At 39.7% G+C, this 27,263-nt stretch overlaps 1 protein-coding gene across 5 annotated transcripts in view; it reads left to right on the top strand.

Moving 5' to 3' along the window:
• The window catches only part of LRP1B (LDL receptor related protein 1B), a 1,636,337-nt gene that overhangs the window by 1,283,317 nt on the left and 325,757 nt on the right, over positions 1 to 27,263 (top strand). For all 5 annotated transcript variants that reach the window (XM_077273024.1, XM_077273022.1, XM_077273019.1 and 2 more), the window contains exons 42-43: positions 14,024 to 14,213; positions 23,189 to 23,393. In XM_077273024.1, coding sequence (XP_077129139.1) covers positions 14,024 to 14,213; positions 23,189 to 23,393 — 395 coding nt within the window. The remainder of the gene's footprint in view (positions 1 to 14,023; positions 14,214 to 23,188; positions 23,394 to 27,263) is intronic.

Raw genomic sequence — 27,263 nt, forward strand, 5'->3', positions numbered from 1 at the left:
CGCTTTATTGGAGAAGTACATTCCCTCCAACCGTTGCACACTTCTATTAGTAAGGCAGCTAAGTATTACCATGAAAACAAGGGATGTACAATATCATTATAATAATATTAATATTCAAAATTATAATATACAAATTATTATAAAAGACAGATCAGCATAGAATCATAGAATGTTAGAGTTCGAAGGGACCTCTAGGGTCATCGTGTCCAACCCCCTGCTCAATGCAGGCTTTGCTAAACCATCTCAGACAGATGTCTGTCCAGCCTCTGTTTGAAGACTTCCATTGAAGGAAAACTCAATACCTCTCATGGCAGCCTGTTCCATTCATTGATCTCTCTCACTGTCAAAAAGTTTTTTCTAATATCTAATCTGTATCTTCCCCCTTTCCGTTTCATTCTATTGCTTCTCATGTTTCCATGTGCAAATGAGAATAATGATGATCGCTCTACACACGTCTAATAAATAGTCAATGTTAAAAGACAACTTTTTTTGATCTTTCTCTTTTTTTAATACTTTTTATTATCTGAAACTTAGACAATAGAGTAGACTGTTGTTTTTTCTTGAATTACAGTATCAAAGGATATGCATCATCCATAAGATAAAGTAACATCTGTTTCATCTCTGTGGTGGTACAAGTGGCTTCTTGCTGACTTGGCATGAAAGTATCAGCGGATGAAAATCTGTCAAAGTCATTTTGTAAGAGAGGTTTAGGAAGTGTCAGGAATAATGAATCTGTGCTTCGGAGATACATTCAGGTCTTGGACTTGCTCATTCAGTTATGAACTGTTGAGATGAAGGTCACTTACTTTGTGGATATGCTCTCAGAAGAAGTGCTAAGATAACAAATTTGTGTTAAGTTCTGCCCTCCCGTGTCATTATAATAATAAATGTCAGGTGTTTTAGTTGCAAAAAATACTAAGACCTTTGGAGAAATGTTCTCCTTTGCATTATTAATATCCTGAAATCCGATGCCTTTCATCAAGAATGATTGCTATTGAATCTTAAGAAAAACTATGTTGATGAAATTAATTTTCTAAATAACTACAATATGATGACTATAAATAGGATACAGAGTTGTGATTGATTCAATTAAAGTCTACCTATCATTGTATCACTTGGAATAATTCAATACAATATGCAATAAATAAAATTTGTTATATTTTAATTATAAGGGTTAAGTTCCTTATTTCTCATCTTCTAGCACTAGACGTCCCAGAGACGGGTCATTTGACATTTCTACCTTTGAAACCCAGAGATGGTCAAATGACCTAAAGGATTTTATCTATAGCTTATCTTATCTCTATTCACTGTCTTTTGTTCTGTAATTAAGGCCATTACTGTTGCACCACAGGAGGTTGTTTGCTGTTTTCCATCGAGTTTACCCATGTAGTTTCAAGTTTCAATTTAGTTATGTTCAGTTTATTGTATTTGATAATATAAAGACTATACATATTGTATTTAGTTTAGTTTTATTTGAGCAAAAAAGCGCTGAAACAATGAATCATTTTTTATATATTTAAAATAGAGAATTAGAAATTTTAGAGCAAGGTACAGCTGTGAGTAATGACAAGAAGCATTTGTGTCTAAGGCTATGTGCACAGTTTGCGGATTCCACTGCGGATTTTTCCGCAGCGGAATTCCAAAATCCGCAGTGAAAACCCGTTGCGGTTTTTACTGCGGTTTCTTCTGCAGATTTTCATCTGCAGTTTCCTATTGGAGCAGGTGAAAATCTGCAGAAAAGAAGTGACATGCTGCGGAATGTAATCCACAGCGTTTCCGCGTGGATTTTTCCGCAGCATGTGCACAGCGTTTTTTGTTTCCCATAAGTTTACATTGTACTGTAAACTCAGGGGAAACTGCTGCGGATCCGCAGCGGTCAAAGGTACTGTTACATGTTACGATCTCGTCGACGATATAGTTAGAAATGTCACGTGATCACATCATTCGTGCAATCAGTTTCACATCGTCCAAGAGGCGTCACATGCAACTATCTTGTTAACGATGTAAATTTTGGCTCCGCGTTAGCCTCATTGCAAACGTTTGCAGAACGATTTTTCACAATAGCAGGAATAGGAGAACTTAGACCGACATCGTTCATCTCAGCGTTACACTGAACGATGCTGCACATCTCCTGACACATAATTGGATGAGGATCGTCAGATTTGAGATCCTGACCTCAAATCTGTGATCAGCAATCCAACGATGTGTTCATCCGATATCTTCAAGTTACACGCAACGATGTGAAAACGACATTGCATGAACGATGTGATCACGTGATGTTTTCAAACGATATCATCAACGAGATCATAACGTGTAACTGTACCTTTAGGCCTCAATCACACTAGCGAAAAAAAATTGCAGCATGTTCATTCTTGTGCAAATTTGGCGCGAAAATAATTCGCACAAGAGGACTGAAATTTTAGTGTGAAAAATATACAAAAGAACAACTGTTATTTGTTTCGATGCTTTTTATTTTTTTTAAAAACCAATAAGATTTTTTTTTCACTAAAGGGTTATTTCACACCAAACAAATCACATCAAACAAATAGTCACATTTTCAAGATGAGCAGTGTATAAGTGGAATGGCCAAACAAATGTGATAAAACAGTGAACAAGAAAACAATATAATCAAATTATACAACAGGGAGGGATGTTGGTGGAGGAGTGGGAAGTGGGGAGGGGGGAAAGGGTAAAGACAAATACATGGGGGTAGGAGAGTAAAGGAGCACGCATCAAAGGATGCTTTTTATTTTTGTTATAAAAATTAAAAAAATACAAGGAATAAAACAATTCCACACATATTTTCAATAGGCTGCAGTGGGGGGCTGTGTGTGTGTGAGTGGCATGTCCTTGTGTGACTAGCATTTCAGCACTCACTCAGCAGTCTGTCTGAACATGTCGGAACATACCTGGCACTGCCTGGGTATGTCCCTGGTACATTTGCCACACGTGTATTTGTAGCAGTCAACACATCTCTCAGTTGCACAATTGTTCGTGCATCGATGGTTGACCTGACACTTCACCCTTTTGCCAGGGCTGGGTGTGGAAGGAAGTTGCCAAAGGAGTTTCTCCTTGCGTGCCTTCTTTTCAGTCACATGACGGCCACCTAACTCTTTTGCAAGCTCAACCAGGAAGTCCACCCGTCTCTCCTGCACCCCAGTGCATGCCTGATAAAGAACATCTCCGTGTTCCTGCACGCACGCTGTAATCCCGCACCATTTGGTCCATTACATCCACACCGCACTTTGTGTGGTTGTATTGTGTGACCGTGTTTGGCTTCCTTGGTATCCTCAGCCTCAACCACGCTGTGCATGCTGCTGAGAATGTAGATGGCCTTCTTTCGTTTGGGTGCATACACTGTCAGTGTGGCACCAGTGGTTGAAAACACCTGAGTGGTGAATTCAGTGCGGTCCATCTGTCTAGCGGATTGAGGAATTTCCGGCGACTCTTGTTGACTGTGCCGAGGATAGTGGTTTCCCGGCTAAGCAGTCATTGTGCAAGTGGCAATGATGTAAAGAAATTGTCCGTGGTTACAGTTCTGCCCTTGTCCATGAATGGTTCCATCAGCCTCATCACTACAGTTTCGGACAGTCTCTCCCCGCTGGGACGACTGGGGTCCTTGCCAAGATATGGGAGGACATTACAGATGTACTTTGATTTCAAGTCGCAAGCCTCCCAAAACTTGATGCCAAACTTGCCTGGTTTTGTTGCAATGTATTGCAGAAAACAGCAGCGAGTCTTTGACGGGAAAAGCTGTTCATCAATAGTGATGTGTCGACCAGGGTTGTAGGATGCGATGCAGTTGGTGACAAACGATCTCCACACATCGGAGATTGCAGCAAACTTATCGGTCTCCACTCGCTCACTGCGCATGAACATGTCATCAAAGCGTAGGTGTTGCATGATGTCTTGAAAGCGGTTTTGGGTCATAGTGGCAATGATCCTTGGGTTTCCCAGGTTTACTGACCAGCTGTCACATAGTGACGGAACCTTGGTCACCCCCCACAAGATAATGACTGAAATAAATGCCATTATTTCCGGGAGACCCATGAACCAATCAACCTGCTCTGTGTGACGTGCATGTTGAGTAGTCCATTCTTCAATGCTACGAAGCATGTCAAGACTGATAAAACAGAGGAAGCTCTGAAGGCTACTCTGGACACTTCGTCTGGCCTTAGCACTTGGCTCTCCATCTGTAGGGTACGTGTTATGATCCTAGTGGCAAGGATCGCAGGTCGGACTAGCTAAGTAACTGAACAGACTACTAGCTCTGGGGAAGTGGTAACTAGATTGAACGCAACCTGATCCTATCCGGAAACAACTATAGCAGCCGTGGAACGTTACCTAAAAATCCTAGACGTCTCATCACGGCCTGAGAAACTGACTATTCCGGGAGGGAAAGTAAGTCCTCACTTGCCTCAGTGGAAGACCCCAAAGATATAGAATAGCCCCCCACAAATATTAACGGTGAGTTAAGGGGAAAGCACAAACACAGAGATGAAATCAGATTTAGCAAATGAGGCCCGCTAATACTAGATAGCAGAAAATAGGAAGGAAATTGTGCGGTCAATAAAAAACCCTATTCAAAATATCCACGCAGAGATTGCTCGAGCCCCCGCACCAACTAACGGTACAGGGGAAGCAACTCCGTACCCCAGAGCTTACCAGCAAAAAGAAATCACATGTTAGCAAGCTGGACTAGACTCATCATACACAGAAATCATATTGCAGGCAGATGAGCAAAAAATATTCAAACAAACTTAGCTTATCCTGAAGAGGCAGAAAACGAGATAATCAGGAGTAATCAGAATAGCACTGAATACATTGACAGCCGGCAACAAGTGGAAGTGAAGCAGAGCTAAATAGGAGCCTCCCTGGTGAATAACGAGGCAGCTGATCCAGCAGACCCGCAGGATAATAAACCAAACCACCAGGGGGAGCCAAAAAACCAAAGTCACACAATACCATCTATGACCACAAGAGGGAGCCTGAAAACGGAGTTCACAACAGGTACGGTTCTATTGGGGTCAAATGGAGATGTTTCCCCACTTGTACTTCATGCCACACTGTGCCATCTTTTGCGGTCTCTGTCGGCTTACTCGCCAACCGAGCTCGCTTTTTTGGTAGAGGCGGAGTCTCCTCATCTGCAAGATAAATAATTTCAAATAAGCATTTTGTTTTGGTTCAAAATAAAAATGATAGTAAGGCACCACACCCACCCTGCACCGCAGCGTACTGCCACGCACCACACCTGCCCCGCACCGACCCTTATCTGCACCAACCCCTGCAAAACATAGGATCCAAATGAACAGGCAAAAAAGGGAGTGTGAAGCCAGCCTAACCTGAAGACAGCTCAGAGTCCGAATCTGGTTGAAGGACTATGTCTTCTCCATCTGAGTCAGAAGTGTTGTGAACTCTATTTTTGGTCTCCCTCTAGTGGTCACAAGCGGTACTGTGTAGTGTTGTCTTTCTGCAGGTTGGCTTCATCACCTGGTTCGTTATCCTTGGTTGGTTTCCTATTTAGCTCACCTGGATACTCAGTTCCTTGCCTGCTATCAATGTATTCAGTGCTCTTCAGATTCCTTGTGTCTACCTTGCTCCCAGTCTCTCCAAGACAAGCTAAGTTTTTGTTTGATCATTTTTTGATTATCAGCGTTCATTATGTTTTTAGTCCAGCTCGCTAAAATGTGATTTCCTCGCTTGCTGGTTGCTCTAGGGGACTGAGTTTCTCCCCCCACACCGTTAGTTGGTGTGGGGGTTCTTGAAATCTCAGAGTGGATATTTTGTAAGGGTTTTTTACTGACCGCATAGATTCCCTTTTCTATTTTCTGCTATCTAGTATTAGTGGGCCTCATTTGCTGAATCTGCTTTCACCCCTGTGTATGTGCCTTCTTCTTACCTCACCGTTATTATTTGTTGAGGGCTTCTATATCTTTGGGGATTATTTCTCTGGAGGCAAGAGAGGTCTTTCTTTCTCTCTAGGGGTAGTTAGTTCCTCAGGCTGGCTCGAGACGTCTAGGATTTTTAGGCACGTTCACCGGCTACTTCTAGTGTGTTTGGATAGGTTCAGATTTGCGGTCAGTCCAGTTTGCCACCTCCCTAGAGCTTGTCCTATGTTTGTTACTTAGCTGGAGTAATTTGTGATCCTCAACCACTAAGGATCATAACAGTATAGCAGGCCAAAAAGTGTTTAATGCATCACAGAAGTGGGATAAAAAGAAGACCTGAGTACATTTTTTTTTTTCCTCCCGCTTTTCCTTTGCTGCAGTCTGTGTAGCTTCTTTCATCCCCTTGAACTCTGGGTGGTTTTGAGCTCAGCTGCAGACATGAATGTTCAGACTCTGACTTCTAGTGTGGATCATCTTACTGCACGGGTGCAAAGTATTCAGGATTTTGTTATTCATAGCCCTATGTCAGAACCAAAGATACCCATTCCTGAGTTTGTTTTCTGGAGATAGATCTAGGTTTCTAAATTTTAAGAATAATTGTTATTTCTATCTCTGAGACCTCGTTCCTCTGGTGATTCCGCTCAGCAAGTTAAAATTGTTATCTCCTTGTTGCGTGGTGACCCTCAAGATTTGGCCTTCTTTCTGGCGCCAGGAGATCCTGCATTGCTTAATGTAGATGCATTTTTTCTGGCTCTTGGACTGCTTTATGAGGAGCCTAATCTTGAGAATCAGGCAGAAAAAGCGTTGCTGGCTATGTCTCAAGGTCAGGATGAAGCAGAGGTGTATTGTCAAAAATTTCGGAAATGGTCGGTGCTTACTCAATGGAATGAGTGTGCCCTGGCTGCAAATTTCAGAGAAGGTCTTTCTGAGGCCATTAAGAATGTTATGGTGGGGTTTCCCACCCCTACAAGTCTGAGTGATTCTATGGCTTTAGCCATTCAGGTTGATCGGCGTTTGCGGGAGCGCAAATCTGCTCATCCTTTGGCGGTATTTTCTGAACAGAGACCTGAGTCTCTGCAATGTGACCGAACTCTGACCAGAATTGAGCGACAAAGTCATAGACGTCAAAATGGGTTGTGCTTTTACTGTGGTGATTCTACTCATGTTATCTCAGCATGCTCTAAACGCTTTAAAAAAATCGCTAAACCTGTCACCATTGGTACTATACAGCCTAAATTTATTTTGTCTGTTACTTTGATTTGTTCTTTTTTGTCCTACCCGGTTATGGCTTTTGTGGATTCAGGTGCTGCCCTGAATCTGATGGATTTGTCGTTTGCCAGGCGCTGTGGTTTTGTCCTGGAGCCTTTGGAATTTCCTATTCCTCTGAGGGGAATTGATGCTACGCCATTGGCTGAGAATAAGCCTCAGTATTGGACGCAAATGACCATGTGCATGACTCCCGTACATCAGGAGGTGATTCGCTTTCTTGTTCTGCATAATTTGCATGATGTTGTCGTTTTGGGTCTGCCATGGCTGCAAGCTCATAATCCAGTTTTAGATTGGAAAGCTATGTCTGTGTCAAGTTGGGGTTGTCAGGGAATTCATGGCGATACTCCGTTGGTGTCTATTGCTTCTTCCACTCCTTCTGAGGTCCCTGAGTTTTTGTCTGACTACCAGGATGTATTTGATGAGCACAGGTCCAGTGCCCTGCCCCCTCATAGGGATTGTGACTGTGCTATAAATTTAATTCCTGGTAGTAAATTCCCTAAGGGACGACTTTTTAATTTGTCTATACCAGAGCATGCTGCGATGCGGAGTTATATAAAGGAGTCTTTGGAGAAGGGACATATTCGCCCATCCTCTTCCCCTCTTGGTGCAGGATTTTTTTTTGTGGCCAAGAAGGACGGTTTTTTGAGACCTTGTATAGATTATCGTCTTCTGAATAAAATCACAGTCAAATTTCAGTATCCTTTGCCACTATTGTCTGATTTGTTTGCTCGGATTAAGGGTGCCAGTTGGTTCACCAAGATAGATCTCCGTGGTGCGTATAACCTTGTGCGCATTAAGCAGGGAGATGAATGGAAAACAGCATTTAATACGCCCGAAGGCCATTTTGAGTACTTAGTGATGCCTTTTGGACTCTCTAATGCTCCTTCTGTGTTTCAGTCCTTCATGCATGACATCTTCCGAGAATATCTGGATAAATTTATGATTGTTTATCTGGATGACATTTTGGTCTTTTCTGATGATTGGGAGTCCCATGTGAAGCAGGTCAGGATGGTGTTTCAGGTCCTGCGTGCTAATGCTTTATTTGTGAAGGGCTCAAAATGCCTCTTCGGAGTACAGAAGGTCTCCTTTTTGGGTTTTATTTTTTCTCCTTCTACTGTGGAGATGGACCCAGTCAAGGTCCAGGCTATTCATGACTGGACTCAGCCCACGTCTGTTAAGAGTCTTCAGAAGTTCTTGGGTTTTGCTAATTTTTACCGTCGTTTCATTGCTAATTTTTCTAGCGTGGTTAAACCTTTGACGGATTTGACCAAGAAGGGTTCTGATGTGACTAATTGGTCTCCTGCGGCCGTGGAGGCCTTTCGGGAGCTGAAGCACTGGTTTTCTTCAGCTCCAGTCTTATGTCAGCCAGATGTCTCTCTCCCCTTCCAGGTCGAGGTTGATGCTTCTGAGATTGGAGCAGGGGCTGTTTTGTCGCAGAGAAGCTCTGATGGCTCTGTGATGAAGCCATGTGCTTTCTTTTCAAGAAAATTTTCGCCTGCCGAGCGGAATTATGATGTTGGTAATCGGGAGTTGTTGGCTATGAAGTGGCATTTGAGGAGTGGCCACATTGGCTCGAAGGAGCTAAACATCGTGTGGTGGTCTTGACTGATCACAAAAATCTGATTTACCTTGAATCTGCCAAGCGCCTGAATCCTAGACAGGCTCGTTGGTCGTTGTTTTTCTCCCGTTTCAACTTCGTGGTCTCATACCTGCCTGGTTCGAAGAACGTGAAAGCTGATGCACTTTCTAGGAGTTTTGTGCCTGACTCTCCGGGAGTTTCTGAGCCGGCTGGTATTCTCAGAGAGGGAGTGATTTTGTCTGCCATTTCCCCAGATTTGCAACGAGTGCTGCAGAAATTTCAGGTGGATAGACCTGACCGGTTTCCACCAGAGAGACTGTTTGTCCTGCATAGATGGACCAGCAGAGTTATTTCCGAGGTTCATTCTTCGGTGTTGGCGGGTCATCCTGGGATTTTTGGTACCAGAGATTTGGTGGCTAGGTCCTTCTGGTGGCCTTCCTTGTCACGGGATGTGCGTTCCCTTGTGCAGTCTTGTGGGATTTGTGCTCGGGCTAAGCCTTGCTGTTCTCGTGCCAGCGGTTTGCTTTTGCCTTTGCCTGTTCCGAAAAGGCCTTGGACGCACAATTCCATGGATTTTATTTCGGATCTTCCTGTATCTCAGAAAATGTCTGTCATCTGGGTGGTGTGTGATCATTTTTCCAAGATGGTCCATTTGGTGCCCTTGCCTAAGTTGCCTTCTTCCTCCGATTTGGTTCCTCTATTTTTTCAGAATGTGGTTCGCTTGCACGGCATTCCTGAAAATATTGTGTCTGATAGAGGATCCCAGTTTGTGTCCAGGTTTTGGCGGACTTTTTGTGCTAAGATGGGCATTGATTTGTCTTTTTCGTCGGCCTTCCATCCTCAGACTAATGGCCAAACCGAGCGAACTAATCAGATGTTGGAAACTTATTTGAGATGTTTTGTTTCTGCTGATCAGGATGATTGGGTGACTTTTTTTGCCATTGGCCGAGTTTGCCCTTAATAATCGGGCTAGTTCTGCTACTTTGGTTTCGCCTTTTTTCTGCAATTCTGGTTTCCATCCTCGTTTTTCCTCGGGTCAGGTTGAGCCTTCTGACTGTCCTGGGGTGGATTCTGTGGTGGATAGGTTGCAGCAGATTTGGAACCATGTGGTGGACAATTTGAGGTTGTCACAGGAGAAGGCTCAGCGCTTTGCCAACCGCCGCGGTGTGGGTCCCCGACTTCGTGTTGGGGATTTGGTGTGGCTGTCTTCTCGGTATGTTCCTATGAAGGTCTCCTCTCCTAAATTCAAGCCTCGCTTCATCGGTCCTTATAAGATCTTGGAAATCCTTAACCCGGTGTCTTTTCGTTTGGATCTCCCAGCATCGTTTGCCATTCATAATGTGTTCCATAGGTCTTTGTTGCGGAGGTATGTGGTACCTGTGGTTCCTTCTGTTGAGCCTCCTGCTCCGGTGCTGGTCGAGGGCGAATTGGAGTACGTGGTGGAGAAGATTTTGGATTCTCATATCTCTAGACGGAGGCTTCAGTATTTGGTTAAGTGGAAGGGCTATGGTCAGGAGGATAATTCCTGGGTTGTCGCCTCTGATGTTCATGCGGCCGATTTGGTTTGTGCCTTCCACGCGGCTCATCCTGATCGCCCTGGGGGTCTTGATGAGGGTTCGGTGACCCCTCCTCAAGGGGGGGGTACTGTTGTGAACTCTATTTTTGGGCTCCCTCTAGTGGTCACAAGCGGTACTGTGTAGTGTTGTCTTTCTGCAGGTTGGCAGCATCAGCTGGTTCGTTATCCTTGGTTGGTTTCCTATTTAGCTCAGCTGGATACTCAGTTCCTTGCCTGCTATCAATGTAATCAGTGCTCCTCAGATTCCTTGTGTTTACCTTGCTCCCAGTCTCTCCAAGACAAGCTAAGTTTTTGTTTGATCATTTTTTGATTATCAGCGTTCATTATGTTTTTAGTCCAGCTCGCTAAAATGTGATTTCCTCGCTTGCTGGTTGCTCTAGGGGACTGAGTTTCTCCCCCCACACCGTTAGTTGGTGTGGGGGTTATTGAAATCTCAGAGTGGATATTTTGTAAGGGTTTTTTACTGACCGCATAGATTCCCTTTTCTATTTTCTGCTATCTAGTATTAGTGGGCCTCATTTGCTGAATCTGCATTCACCCCTGTGTATGTGCCTTCCTCTTACCTCACCGTTATTATTTGTTGGGGGCTTCTATATCTTTGGGGATTATTTCTCTGGAGGCAAGAGAGGTCTTTCTTTCTCTCTAGGGGTAGTTAGTTCCTCAGGCTTGCTCGAGACGTCTAGGATTTTTAGGCACGTTCACCGGCTACTTCTAGTGTGTTTGGATAGGTTCACATTTGCGGTCAGTCCAGTTTGCCATGTCCCTAGAGCTTGTCCTATGTTTGTTACTTAGCTGGAGTAATTTGTGATCCTCAACCACTAAGGATCAAAACACAGAAGGGTTTGTGTTGCTCAGAATCAGTTCCAATGCCTCTTCAATGGTGTGCCTTCTCTCCATTTTCTTTCCTGTGAACAAAATAGGTTTCTCCCCCACAGCACATAAAGCTGCATTCAAATTTGCTAATGCAATGCAGCTGGGGGGTGGGCAGACACTCAGGAGCAGCTCACATTCTTTGGCTAGGGACACACTTCAGTTCCTGATCAGTTTTCTTTCAAGATTGACACCTGTTCTGGGTTTTGGAGTCACTCCTGGGCCCTAATGGGGCCGTCACACGGGGAGATGATTCCCGGCGATGTGCGGGCGATCACGTGCGCGTGCACATCGCCGGGGCATCACTGGTGACATGACACATGCGGACATGTCGCCGGCGAACCTCTGTGAAGGATCGCCTCGGAACCAGCCTGTAGTTCAGAGGCGATCCCCGGGCCATTCTCTGGATGACTGTACCTTCTCTGCACCAACCCCTGCAAAACAGGATGCAAACGATCAGGCAAAAAAAGGCACTGTGAAGCCAGCATCTCTTTCTTGTGAGCAGCAACCCCCACACTCAGGAATAGCTTGTATTCTTCTGTTTACACACTCTTATCGTAGATAATCCCCCCTGCAGATTCCTCAGGCTAGAGCACATTTACAAATGAAAGGATGCTAATTAAGGTGTCAATATGGACTGAGGGTCATTTGACCCTCTCTCAGGACTTCAGGGGGGATCTTGAAATTCCCGGGACTTCTAGTGCTAGCAGTATTAAGTTACCCAACTCTTTCCTGAAGACCTTTTAGATAAATTCAACAATCTTTTTCAGTCCACAAAGATCCAACTACTGTGTAACAATGATTTTTGCAATGCTATAGGTCAGGGGGTGGGTAAAAGGTGGTGATAAGAAGGAGATGCAGCAGAATCTCTACCGTAGTGTTAATGCAAGACTATAAGAAAAGAAGGGTGAGGAGGGAGATTTGGTCCTTTCTTTGTGCTTTTGTCTGTATGTGCTTTAAAGAGGACCGCTCACTTGTCATAAATATGTCATTTTTATCTGATGTAAATGCTGATGTTCTCCTTAAATTGGAGATGTCCATATTTAGTTGCTGTGCCCCACTTTTCCTGAGGTATGGCTCCCTTTTATGTATATTTCTGTTTAATAATCTAGTCTTTTAGCCAACTGGATGTAGAAAATGGTGGAATTTGCACAAGGTAAAAATGTACATATTTATTTCAAGTAACAGAACTTCTGTAAATGAATAGGCTAACATGCAACAATGTACAGATGTGTTCTTTCTGACTTTTTCTCTTAGCTTGAGATATCCCTAGTTGATGGTATGAGATGACCTGTTTTGAAAAAAACAATCATTTCCCGATACTTTGTCAGAAGATGTTTGTTCTTGGACCGACATATCCCGAGATGAAAGGTAAGGAAGAATAAATAGAATAAAGATCTCCTGGCAAAATATTGGGAAATTATTGTTTGATTGTTATTTCAAAAGCCGAGAGAAAAAGGTAATTGGTCTAAGACAAACACATGTGAACAAATTAAAAAAAGAAACATTGTTCTCTGATACTCTTTCTGAAGGTGTTTATGCTACAGGTGTCTCTTTAAGGTATGTTCAGACTTTATAGATTTTGTCTAGATTTCTGTTCAACAGTTCTATCTGCAATGCGCTTAAATGGAGTCGGTCAGAAGGATCAAACTTCTTAAGCCATCTATATGGTCTTAGAAAGTTGAACAAAATTATACCTTGATATCTGCGATCTTATGTTTTATTCCATAGCAATCCATATTTTTCTTAAAAAATATAAATGATCTGTTAAGAGATAGACTGTGTGTGAATATGCATTAAACTCCAAAGAATGAATTTGAGTTTTATGGATATTATATATAATATTTTTTATTGCAAATCCTGACTGGGAAAACATGGCCTTAGGGTGCTTTCACACTGTGTTCTGGCACCCGTTTGTTGGTATTTTCAGAGCTTATGTCCGAACCTACTAGAAAACGGGATTTGGGCCTATGCGCTGAAGGGGCCATAGACTATAACGGTGCCGACAGAGAGAACGTGAGTTCTGTCGTTCATCATTTTTGGACATGTATGCCCAGTGGAGACGGACACCCAGATGCAGTCTACAACTTCTGACTATCCACCGCCACTAAGCATACACTTCTGAAAATGTTGCACAACAGATCACATGTTTGCTGGGTCGGCACCATTATAGTCTATAGCCCCATCGGTGCATATGTCCAAATCCCTTTTTGCTGGGGTTTGGATGTAAACTCAGATAGGAGCAATGAACGGGGTGTCAGAATGCGATGCTGAAGCACCCTTAGCAAGAAGGGACAAAAGAGGGGACATCTGATTACGCCAAGCAAAAACATTACAGTGGGACAAATGGCCAACTCAGAAAACATAGGGAAAAAAATAAAAAATTTATAAACACAGAGAGAATACATTTTTATTATACTGAAGTAACTATAAACATTAAGACAATTCATTATGTCTGCTGAACTAATAGTAAAATCATAGAATTTCTAAAAGCTGAAAAATTTAAAACTTTTATTAACTTAAAGAATGCATAATATCATAACCCAAGTATAACGTACAATATTACCTTCATAGATGTCTTTCAGTTTTTTAGAATTATAATGGGTGAAAGACAATATATTTTTAAGAACATGAATAATTATAAAATGTGATTCGGAATTTGTTACGGTTGACGCAACTTATAGTAGACTTATTCAGTTTGCAAATTTAATGTCTTCTTTTTTAGGATTTTTGGCACAGTTGAGACCAAATGTAGATATCACTAATGAAATATTACAAGACTACCTTAGGTTGTCTAACAGCACGAGGTAATCTAATTTTTCTATGGTGTTTACTTGACAGATGTGGGCTCTGTGGAAGGTCTGGCTTATCACCGAGCATGGGATACTCTCTACTGGACAAGCTCTACTACCTCATCCATCACACGCCATACTGTGGACCAGAGTCGGAGAGGGGCCTTCAACAGACAGGCTGTTATCACCATGTCTGAAGATGACCACCCCCACGTTCTAGCACTGGATGAATGCCAAAAGTATGCAAATTATTTCAGACTCATGTAATTTATGGCATACGACTTTAGCTTAACTGCTTGATTCTTTCCTCTGACAGATGTTTCTCCAGATACAAGAGCAATTTAAAGGATATTTACACTTAACCTTTTCCTGGAGAATGCATATTTATAGCAATTGGACAATTAACGTCTTCCAGGAGGAGAAAAAGGCTGGTTATTTATGTTACGTTATGCCTTGTTCTCTTCTGAGAACTTGAATCCAAACTTTGAATTGACCTTGTATAATCTGTTCTGAACAAGAGCGTCAAATAATAGAAAAATATCATGTAGCACAATGCTAGAATTGTTTTATGCTATTTGGGGAAGATTTCCTCGTTGCCATTAACCATAAATAGTTTCCTTACAAGTATTTAGGCAAGTGAGACGGAGCTTATATCAGACACATCAATGGACAATTACATCAATAAAACGACCTCAAGCATAATGATCCCATGCCATTTACTGGACTCTGCAAAGGAAGTGATCACAGAGAATCCTTAAAATAAATAAAGTTTCTTAAATGCAAGTAATATACGGTATATATATATGGAATGCATGTTAAGTTTTAAAACAAAGATGCCTCACAACAGGGGGACCCCAAAAATAGATATACTCATAAAATGTTTGATAAATTAGGCTTATTGATATTATAAGAAGATAGGAGCTCACATACAAGTTCTGATTCTATTCTGTAGAGTGTAGCAACCTGTAGCAACCTAGTACTTGTGTCTGTGATATAAATCATCATGAGAAGCTCTAGAGAGGGGCAGTAGTGCACACAAAATAGGACAATACTGTCTGGTAAGGGATAGGTATAATTGATGGCAGCACTCACCTAAAGGTGCTGTGTGCAGGCATTAGGTATTGATAAAAACTGTTTTGGAATCCCAAGGCTCTTTATTCCCACAGCATAGCGCATCTTAAATGTACCAGCTTCCATTTTGCCATATAAATGATTATGCATCGAACAGTAATAGTCTTGGATATGCTAATAATGCCTAGTAAAAACCTGCTTAAGTCACAAATACGAGATGGGTCCAGTGTCCCTCCACCTTGTCCCATGTTTCACTGTTCTTCAGGTAACATCTATGGTTATATAAATATATAAACAAATATATATAGAGATAGATAGATAGATAGATAGATAGATAGATAGATAGATAGATATAAAGATATAGATATACAAGAATATAACTACTATTATAATGCCACTATGTACAAGAATATAACTGTTATAATACTGCCCCTATGTACAAGAATATAACTATTATAATACTGCCCCTATGTACAAGATTATAACTACTATAATACAGCCCCTATGTACAAGAATATAACTACTATAATATTGCCCATATATACAAGAATATAACTACTATAATACTGCCCCTATGTACAGGAATATAACTACTATAATACTGCCCCTATGTACAAGAATACAACTACTATAATACTGCTCCTATGTACAAGAATATAACTACTATAATACTGCTTCTATGTACAAGAATATAACTACTATAATACTGCCCCTATGTACAAGATTATAACTACTATAATACAGCCCCTATGTACAAGAATATAACTACTATAATATTGCCCCTATATACAAGAATATAACTACTATAATACTGCCCCTATGTACAGGAATATAACTACTATAATACTGCCCCTATGTACAAGAATACAACTACTATAATACTGCTCCTATGTTCACGAATATAACTACTATAATACTGCCCCTATGTACAAGAATATATCTACTATAATACTGCCCCAATGTACAAGAATACAACTACTATAATACTGCTCCTATGTACAAGAATATATCTACTATAATACTGCCCCTATGTACAAGAACACAACTACTATAATACTGCTCCTATGTACAAGAATATAACTACTATAATACTGCTCTTATGTATAGGAATATAACTACTGTAATACTGCTCTTATGTATAAGAATATAACTACTATGATACTGCTCCTATGTATAAGAATATAACTACTATAATACTTCCCCCTAAGAACAAGAATATAACTACTATAACACTCCCTATGTACAAGACTATAACTACTATAATACTGCCTCCTATATACAAGAATTTAACTACTATAGTACTGCCCCTATGTACAAGAATATAACTACTATAATAATGCCCCTATGTACAAGAATATAAGTACTATAATACTGCTCCTATGTACAGGAATATAACTACTATAATACTGCCCTTATGTACAAGAATATAACTACTATAATACTGCCCCTATGTACAGGAATATAACTACTATAATACTGCCCCTATGTACAAGAATACAACTACTATAATATTGCTCCTATGTACAAGAATATAACTACTATAATACTGCTCCTATGTACAAGAATATAACTACTATAATACTGCCCTTATGTACACGAATATAACTACTATAATACTGCCCCTATGTACAAGAATATATCTACTATAATACTGCCCCTATGTACAAGAATACAACTACTATAATACTGCTCCTATGTACAAGAATATATCTACTATAATACTGCCCCTATGTACAAGAATACAACTACTATAATACTGCTCCTATGTACAAGAATATAACTACTATAATACTGCTCTTATGTATAAGAATATAACTACTGTAATACTGCTCTTATGTATAAGAATATAAATACTATGATACTGCTCCTATGTATAAGAATATAACTACTATAATACTTCCCCCTAAGAACAAGAATATAACTACTATAACACTGTCCTATATACAAGAATATAACTACTATAATACTGCCTCCTATATACAAGAATTTAACTACTATAGTACTGCGCCTATGTACAAGAATATTACTACTATAATACTGCTCCTAAGTACAAAAATATAACTACTATTATTCTTCCCCTATGAACAAGAATATAACTACTATAATACTGCTCCTATGTATAAGAATATAACTACTATAACACTGCCCCTATGTACAAGAATATAACTACTATAATACTGCCCCTATGTACAAGAATATAACTACTATTATACTGCCCCTATGTACAAGAATACAACTACTATAATACTGCTCCTATGTACAAGAATATAACTACTATAATACTGCCCCTATGTACAAGAATATAACTACTATAATACTGCCCCTATGTACGAGCATATAACTACTATAATACTGCCCCTATGTACAAGAATATAACTACTATAATACTGCTCCTATGTACAGGAATAAAACTACTATAGTACTGTCCCTATGCACAAGAATATAGCTACTATAATACTGCTCCTATGTACAAGAATATAACTACTATAATACTGTTCCTATGTACAAGAATATAACTACTATAATACTATCCCTATGTACAAGAATATAACTACTATAATATTGCCCCTATGTACAAGAATATAACTACTATAATACTGCCCCCCTATGTATAAGAATATAACTACTATAATGCTGCTCCTATGTACAAGAATATAACTACTATAATACTGCCCCCTATGTACAAGAATATAACTACTATAATACTGCTCCTATGTACAAGAATATAACTACTATAATACTATCCCTATGTACAAGAATATAACTACTATAATACTGCTCCTATGTACAAGAATATAACTACTATAATACTGCCCCTATGTACAAGACTATAACTACTATAATACTGCTCCTATGTACAAGAATATAACTACTATAATACTGCCCCTATGTACAAGAATATAACTACTATAATACTGCCCCTATGTACAAGAATATAACTACTATAATACTGCTCCCTATGTACAAGAATATAACTACTATAATACTGCCCCTTATGCAATAATATAACTACTATAATACTGCCCCTATGTACAAGAATATAACTACTATAATACTGCCCCTATGTACAAGACTATAACTACTATAATACTGCTCCTATGTACAAGAATATAACTACTATAATACTGCCCCTATGTACAAGAATATAACTACTATAATACTGCCCCTATGTACAAGAATATAACTACTATAATACTGCTCCCTATGTACAAGAATATAACTACTATAATACTGCCCCTTATGCAATAATATAACTACTATAATACTGCTTAATACTATGTTTAAGAATGGTTCTCTCCTGTAAGACTTATCCCTATGAATAAAATTATTAATAATATAAATATATATTTTACATGTAAAGTTTTTACATTTCTTCACATCATCTTCTTTCTGATTCCCCTTTTAAGCGTGCTGATAAATTTGCATGCCTGCGAGTCGTATATGTACACATGCTTCAATACATATATTCACTGTGCAGTCAGCAAAATATAATTACCATAAGAGAACAAGAACTGTGGGAAGGATAGATATCCAGGGAAGGTCTCCAAGGAATCTTAGTTGCATCAATTTTTTAAGGGTTTCCCAGAAGCCATGTCAGCTCTTTTGTACTATTAGTGTAGAACCTAATGATGCGTTGCCACTTTTATCATGTACAGAAGACTCATATGTTTGTCAAAGACTAATCATGTCCATCCTTCCAAGCAAAACATCTCTTCGTTTAGTCTAATGTTATTCTTGGCATTAAAACAAATGTGAAGTTTAGGGTCATTCATTATGTAACATATAGCGGAGCGCTCTATATCCCCGTGAGGACTAAACAAATAGACCTATTTGCAACGTTCCGATGACTAAATTGTAACTTAAAGCTGTTCTCAATGTTTGAAATGTATCTGTCGATTATAGGAATACATGGTTAGCAATTCAATGGGAAATGGTATCTCCAAGGCATAAAGGTCACCATAGAATGTCACCATCATCTTGTGAATTCCATACTCATAAATATGGATTAGCTCTTCTAATGGCCAGGACCCTGAGACCACTATTTGTAACCCTTTTATCACTTGGCAATTTTTCTTTTTTTTACGCTTTTACTTTTTCTTCATCGTCTTCTTCCAAGAACCGCAATTTTTCTTTTTTTTTTATCTAGAAGGACTTGTTGGTTTTAGGTTCGAATTGCACCATTTATTTTAGCATATAGTGTACTGAAAATGAGAAAAAATATCCAAATTGGGTAAAATTATGTCAATGATTTTTAGGCTTTGTTTATATGGCGTTCATTTTGCCATAAATGAAATCTGGCATCATGATATTTTAGGACAGTATGATTATGGTGATATTTCAATATTTTCTGTACTTTGTAAAAAAAATAAAATGGTGTGTGCCACCATTTTTTGAGACCCGTACCTTTTTTTAATTTTTTTTGTCGATTGAGCTGTATGAGACCTTTTATGTGCAGAACTGTAGTTTTATTGGTACCATTTTAAGGTGCATGGAACATTTTGATTGCTTTTTTGTTTGCCTTGTGTGGTGATCAAATAAACATTTCTTGCATTTTAATTATTTTCCTTTTAAGTATGCACCAATAGTAAACATGCTTATTTTTTATTTTTGAAAATTCTTTTTTTTTTCAGATTTGGAAAAGGGGGGTAATTTGAACCCCTTCACAACCATGGATTTTCCATTTTTGCATTTTAGTTTTTTGCTACTTCTCTTCCCAGACACACAATTTTTCTAATTTTTCAATATGGCCATGTGAGGGTTTATTTTTTTAGCTGGATGAGTTGTATTTTTGAAAGATTCCATTGACTTTACCAGATAGTGTGCTGGAAACCAGGAAAAAAAAATCCAAGTGCTGTGAAATTGCAAAAAAAGTGCAATCCAACAATTTTTTTTTTTTTACCATGTTCACTAAATGTTAAGACTGTTATTAGGATTCTCCTGGTCATTATGTTTGCAGACACCAAACATGTATAGGTACTTTTTGATTTAAGTGACAAACAAAATCCTAAGTTTGTAAAAAAAAAAAAAAATGGCGCCAATTTCCGAGACCCGTAGGGTCTCCATTTTTCAGGATCTGGGTCTGAGTGAGAGCTCACGTTCTTGTGCGCCGAGCTGATGTTTTTATTGATACCATTTTGAGGTCGATGCGATGTTTTGATCGACTCTTATTGCATTTTACTATGAAGTTTCAGGGGCCAAACTGTAATTCTGGCATTTCAATTTTTTTCTCATTACGCCGTTTACTGATCAGATTAATTTAGTTTATATTTTGATAGATCGTGCATTTCTGAATGCAGTGATACCAAATATGTGTAATTTTTATTGTTTTATTTTGATTGGGGCAAAAGGGGGTAATTTGAACTTTCATTTTTTTGTATTCTTTAATTTTTTTTTAAACATTTGTTTTCTACTTTTTACTTGCTTCAATAGTCCCTTTAGGAGACTTGAAGCTGCAATAATCCAAACTCTTGTTCTACACATAGCAGGGCTCAAGCCATGGCCCGGCGTTCATAGGAGATCTGCAATGACAAGCACAGAGGTCTTCTTCTGCAGACACGCATCTGTCATGCCAACCCATTAGCGCCCCAACATCATGTGACATGCGTGCAGAAGGATGGGTCTTATCATGTGTTTCCTGCACACTCGAGTTAAATGCCACTGACAGTGATTGACACTGGCATTTAACATGTTAACAGCCTCAGGTGGATTGCAATTCCAACCACGGCTGTTAGGGGCACATGTTAGCTGATGAAATCAGCTGTCATATGTTGGGAAAGATGCGGGCTCAGTGCTGGCGCCCTCATCAAATACAGCAACATGACCTATGATGTACCTATGAGTCATAGGTCGTGAAGGGGATAAATGTTATGTTTTTTTTCTTTTCTATATTTTGTTTTTACTTTTTAAAAAAATATTTTTTAGTCCTCCTGGGACTAAACTTGATCCTGCGATCCTTTGAGTGCATGTAATGCAATATACAGTATAGTACAGACCAAAAGTTTGGACACACCTTCTCATTTAAAGATTTTTCTCTATTTTCATGACTATGAAAATTGTAGATTCACACTGAAGGCATCAAAACTATGAATTTACACATGTGGAATTATATACTTAACAAAAAAGTGTGAAACAACTGAAATTATGTTTTATGTTCGAGGTTCTTCAAAGTAGCCACCATTTGCTTTGATGACTGCTTTGCATACTCTTGGCATTCTCTTGATGAGCAATTTTGGAGTTCCCAGAGATGCTTAGCACTTGTTGGCCCTTTTCCTTCACTCTGCGGTCCAGCTCACCCCAAACCATCTCGATTGGGTTCAGGTCTGGTGACTGTGGAGGTCAGGTCATCTGGCGTAGCACCCCATCACTCTCCTTCTTGGTCAAATAGCCCTTACACAGCCTGGAGGTATGTTTGGGGTCATTGTCCTGTTGAAAAATAAATGATGATCCAACTAAACGCAAACAGGATGAAATAGCATGCCGTTGCAAGATGCTGTGGTAGCCATGCTGGTTCAGTATTCCTTCAATTTTTAATAAATCCCCAACAGTGTCACCAGCAAAGCACCCCCACACCATCACACCTCCTCCTCCATGCTTCACGGTGGGAACCAGGCATGTAGAGTCCATCCGTTCACCTTTTTTGCGTCCCACAAAGACACAGTGGTTTTAACCAAAGATCTCAAATTTGGACTCATCAGACCAAAGCACAGATTTCCACTGGTCTAATGCCCATTCCTTGTGTTCTTTAGCCAAAACAAGTCTCTTCTGCTTGTTGTCTGTCCTTAGCAGTGGTTTCCTAGCAGCTATTTTACCATAAAGGCCTGCTGCACAAACTCTCCTCTTAACAGTTGTTGTAGAGATGTGTCTGCTGCTAGAACTCTGTGTGGCATTGACCTGGTCTCTAATCTGAGCTGCTGATAACTGCTGATAACCTGTGATTTCTGAGGCTGGTGACTTGGATAAACTTATCCTCAGAAGCAGAGGTGACTCTTGGTCTTCCTTTCCTTTGGCGGTCCTCATGTGAGCCAGTTTCTTTTTAGCGCTCAATGGTTTTTGCCACTGCACTTGGGGACACTCAAAGTTTTCCCAATTTTTCGGACTGACTGACCTTCATTTCTTAAAGTAATGATGGCCTCTCGTTTTTCTTTACTCAGCTGCTTTGTTCTTGCCATAACACAAATTCTAGCAGTCTATTCAGTTGGACTATCAGCTGTGTATCCTGAAGACTTCTACACAACACAAGTGATCGTCCCAACCCCATTTATAAGGCAAGAAATCCCACTTATTAAACCTGTCAGGGCACACCTGTGAAGTGAAAACCATTTCTGGTGACTACCTCTTGAAGCTCATCAAGAGAATGCCAAGAGTGTGCAAAGCAGTCATCAAAGCAAAAGGTGGCTACTTTGAAGGACCTAGAATATAAAACATAATTTCAGTTGTTTCACACTTTTTTATTAAGTATATAATTCCACATGTGTTAATTCATAGTTTTGATGCCTTCAGTGTGAATGTACAATTTTCATAGTCATGAAAATACAGAAAAATCTTTAAATGAGAAGGTGTGTCCAAACTTATGGTCTGTACTGTACATTAGCAATGCAGTGCATAATGGCTTCAGCTGGGGCTTTCAGAAGGCTCCCGATTGCAATGTTAAATAATCGACACCCCTTGATTTGATGTCAGAACTAAATGATTGAACAATAGTCATCGGAGCTACCGCAAGGATGTAGGACATGTTGGTAAATTCTATGTTGGAAAGGGGTTAAAGGGATTTTTCCTTCTTTGAAAACCTTTTTTTTTAATTCTCTGTTTTTTAATAAATAGTCTGAGCACACAAAAACCAGTCTGCTGTAACTCTTACCATTTCCAAGTGAGTTAATTTGAATTGCTGGACATCTTTTCCGTGTTTGATGGATAAAAATAGAAGCATCCATGAAAATAGAACAATGCACATGCATAATATTGGTAACAATTCCGGTAATTTTCATGCCTTACTCTGCTTTAATGCCCTCGGCATGTATTGCCAAATAGTGATCTTGATTCCTTTCTATTCACATTTTATAAGCCTCTGTAAAAATGAATATGTCCAAATTAAATCTGTATTTTACAATTCACATTAAAATGTTCCTCTATTTTTCATTCCCAGTTTAATGTTTTGGACTAATTGGAATGAACAGCACCCAAGCATCATGAGGTCCACCCTTTCCGGGAAAAATGCCCAGGTCATTGTAAGCACGGATATTGTTACTCCAAATGGCCTAACCATTGATCACTCTGCTGAGAAACTCTACTACTCTGATGGCAGCCTGGGAAAGATAGAGAGATGTGAATACGATGGATCATACAGATACGTAAGTAAAAAGGTTTATTTTTCAACAAACGCACTATTCGCCGATTTGGTATAAATGAGGAATAGCTTTAAGTTTCTGGATTTCTGGGGCCTCCATGAAGAGTTCATTCTATTAGTGATATGCCATAAAAAATAAGTTGTCTACCTTTATTAAAATGTTATAATATTGGTTATATTTTCATGAAATGTTTTTGTACTGTATTGATTTTTATTCGTTTCATATTCAAAATTGGTCTAAAATATCATTTTATAGCTTTGATGAATGAATGTTTCTCTTTGTACATTTTTATATAGATTTTAGGTACATATCGAGTAGAGATAAGTGAATTCCCAAAATAATTTTTTGTCATCAGATGTGATTCAGTGTAAAATTAAATTTGTCAAAATGAAAATATCCATAACTAGATGTTTATTACACCTTGAATTGTTTCCAGTGCCTAAAGCTTTGTAAACAATGGGTAGGAAAAGGGATTAAAAAAATAATAAAAACTTATATTCACTTGACATAGGCCCGTCCCTCACATGTCCTAGGTCCCTCCATAACCTACCTTAGGCCCGTCTCTCAAATGTCCTAGGTCCCTCCATCATCTGTCTTAAGCCCATGCCTCACATCTCCTGGGTCCCTCTATCACTTGTCCTAGGCATGTCCCTCATATGTACTAGATTCCTTTATAACCTGTTCTAGGCCCATCCCTCACATGTCCTAGGTCCCTCTATCACCTCTCCTAGGCCCATCCATACTATGTCCTAGGTCCCTCCATCATCTGTCCAAAGCTCGTCCCTCACATGTTCTAGATCCCTCAATCACCTGTTCTGGGCCAAACCCTCACATGTCCTAGGTCCCTCATCAACTGCCTTAGGTCCATCCCTCACATGTCCTAGGTCCCTCTATCATCTGTCCAAGGCTTGTCCCTCACATGTCGTGGGTCCCTCCATCACATGTCTTAGGCCTGTACCTCACATGTCTTGGGCCCTCAATCACATGTCCTAGGCCTGTCCCTCACCAGTCCATCAGCCACATATCCATGCTAGTTTTTTGACTTGCTACCTTTAAGCACTCTTTGGTTCTTCTGATGCTGGCAAGGACTTATTTGGTCACATGGGGCATGATGCATGTCTTTGTGAGTCTTAGTCTGTACTATTAGATCTGAAGAGTGAAGTGTAACCACAGGAAGCTAGAGTAGCGCTCGAAATGGATCTGCAACAGCAGAACATCTAAGGTTCATCCTAGAACAGGTGAGTATAAGGTTTTATTATTTATTAATCCCTTCTCAGCCCTATAAAATATAAAGAAAAAGTCAGGTGATTTGTTATGAATTGATGCACTCATCTCTAATTGGAGTGGAAAAAATTCAAAATCTAACTCTAGGATCAAATGTCCATGTAACTCACTTGGCCACTGGATGCCCCAAAGTGGCATTTGTCAATAACAAATCAATAGGCACCACCAGCTCCTCACCAATAGAGTGAATGATGTATCTTTGCATCATCCTCGAGATGTGGTCATGTCAGCCAATTACATAGAAGGTTTTCCAAAACATTGACATATATATATATATATATATATATATACATACACACGTTTATATGGGTCAATTCTTAGAAAAACCCATCAACACTTTTTTTTTCCACCCGCTGTGATCCTGATGGTTTATACATCAATTACGAAAGTTATAGACCTACTGCGACATTATCTGATGAATCATTCCACTTCTCATTCATACCTGAATATTGAAGCAATTTTTGTTAGCCTTGGGTGAGTTTTACTGATTTAGACCTGAAGGTCATTCCAGGGCGCACGGCTTGTAAGAAATGTGCAATGTAATATTAAATGACTTCCTAAGGCTCATAAGGCTTATACATACAATTTTGGTAGACACATTTATTCTAAGGAATTATTTAACTTGTTTTTTCTTTTTTAATTTTTAATTGCATTTACATTTATGTATAATTAAAGTATTCAATCATTTTGATGCTTTTCTGTATCGTGTTTCATTTTGGGCATTTACAATCATAGTTTCTAAACAAAGGTCAAAAAAGGTATTAGCAGGTATTTGGGACATTGTTGGGTTCTTTTCATCTGCTTTAGTAATAGTGTCAGATAGGGTGTAGTACTGGTTCATTGATGTGTTCTCTCAGGTCTCGTTACTGTGCTAGCCTTGGGACTTTGGTGCACAAAACCTTTTCTGAAAGGTGAGTCTCTGGTTTAATGTGACTTATAGTGAACCCGTCAGTTCTGAAATGAACTTTAAATGGATTATACCTTGTTGTAGGAGACTTAGTCCCTACCAATAAGCATACTAGCGCTTTACATGTTATAGAACAGTGCTTGAAAAAATAACTTTTAATTAATATGCAAAAGAGAAGGCTTCAGTGCACCCCTGGTAAGCAAGCAATGCCAATGAGAAGTGGAGGAAGGGAACCAATATGCAAATGAGGGGGCATAGTTTCTGGTATGCAAACTTTTCTTATCTTTGACTCTGCAAAAACTCCTACTGTTGATCTTATTCATTCTCGTCTGGACTATTGTAACTCTCTACTAATCGGTCTCCATCTTTCTAAACTCTCCCCTCTCCAGTTCATCCTGAATGCAGCAGCTAGTGTCATATTCCTGCCCATCCGTTACACTGATGCCGCCACCTTGTGCCAGTCACTGCACTAGTTACCCATATCATACAGAATACAATATGATGAAAGACAATGTACCAGGTACATCATGTGACCCACCAATTCAGTCCATAATAGAGCAAAGTAGAACACTATATAAACTTATCACTGCCATCCACAAAGCTCTCTGTAGTTCTGTACCACTCTACATCCCCTCTCTCATCTCTATCTATCACCCTACCTGTGCAATCCGTTCCACTAATAGCCTAAGACTAATATCCTTAATAATCCAATCACATCTCCAAGACTGTTCTCTTGCTGTGCCAATTCTCTGGAATGCGCAATCCAGGACACTTCTATTAATTCCCAATACCCACAATTTTAAGTGAGGCCTAAATACACATTTTCTTTAGCCTGGCCTATCTCCTCACCTCAGTTATGTACCTATCCTTATTTCTCCCTTTACAAATATTCCTCAAATCTGGTCCATTGTAGCATCTGTTCACGCTCCTACCATGTACTTAACAGCACTCTATGGCTGTACTGGTGCTGATCCTGGCCGGTGACCGGTTCATGCAGCGTTATGTGAATACCCTATTTATTTTATTGACGCCTGGACCATGCAATACACTTTTTACCACTTACCTTTCATGTTTCCCGTATTTCCTCATAGATTGTAGCTTATGAGCAGCAGGATCCTCACTCCTCTTGGTATCTGTTGAATTATGTGTTAATGGGCAATGCCTTTATTGTCTGTACAAGTCTTCTCTAAAATGCAAAGTGCTGCGGAATATGTTGGTGCTATAAAAATACAATTATTATTGTAAGGGTGCACCCTACTCTTGGCCAAAGCCTCCTTATTTGCATATGAATTGAAAGTTATTTTTTAAGGCATTGTACCAGTAAAGGCACATTCACATATTCAGTATTTGATCAGTATTTAACACCAGTATTTGTAAGCTAAGACCAAGAGTGGGTGAAAAATATAGAAGTGGTGGCATGTTTCTATTTTACGTTTTCTCTGATTGTTCCACTCCTGGTTTTCGCTAACAAATACTGATGTAAAATCCTGGCCAAATACTGAACGTGTGAACATGACCTAACAGTGACAGTGCTAGTATGGCTGTTTTAGTGGCTAAGGCCCCTACAACACTATAAAGAACATTTAAAATGCATTTTGGTTGTGGCGGATTCCCTCTAAACCAGTGTTTCCCAAACTCCATCCCCAAGGCCCCCAACACGTCATGTTTACAGAATTTCCTCA

Source organism: Ranitomeya variabilis, chromosome 7, assembly GCF_051348905.1.
Source record: "Ranitomeya variabilis isolate aRanVar5 chromosome 7, aRanVar5.hap1, whole genome shotgun sequence".
NCBI lineage: Eukaryota > Metazoa > Chordata > Amphibia > Anura > Dendrobatidae > Ranitomeya > Ranitomeya variabilis.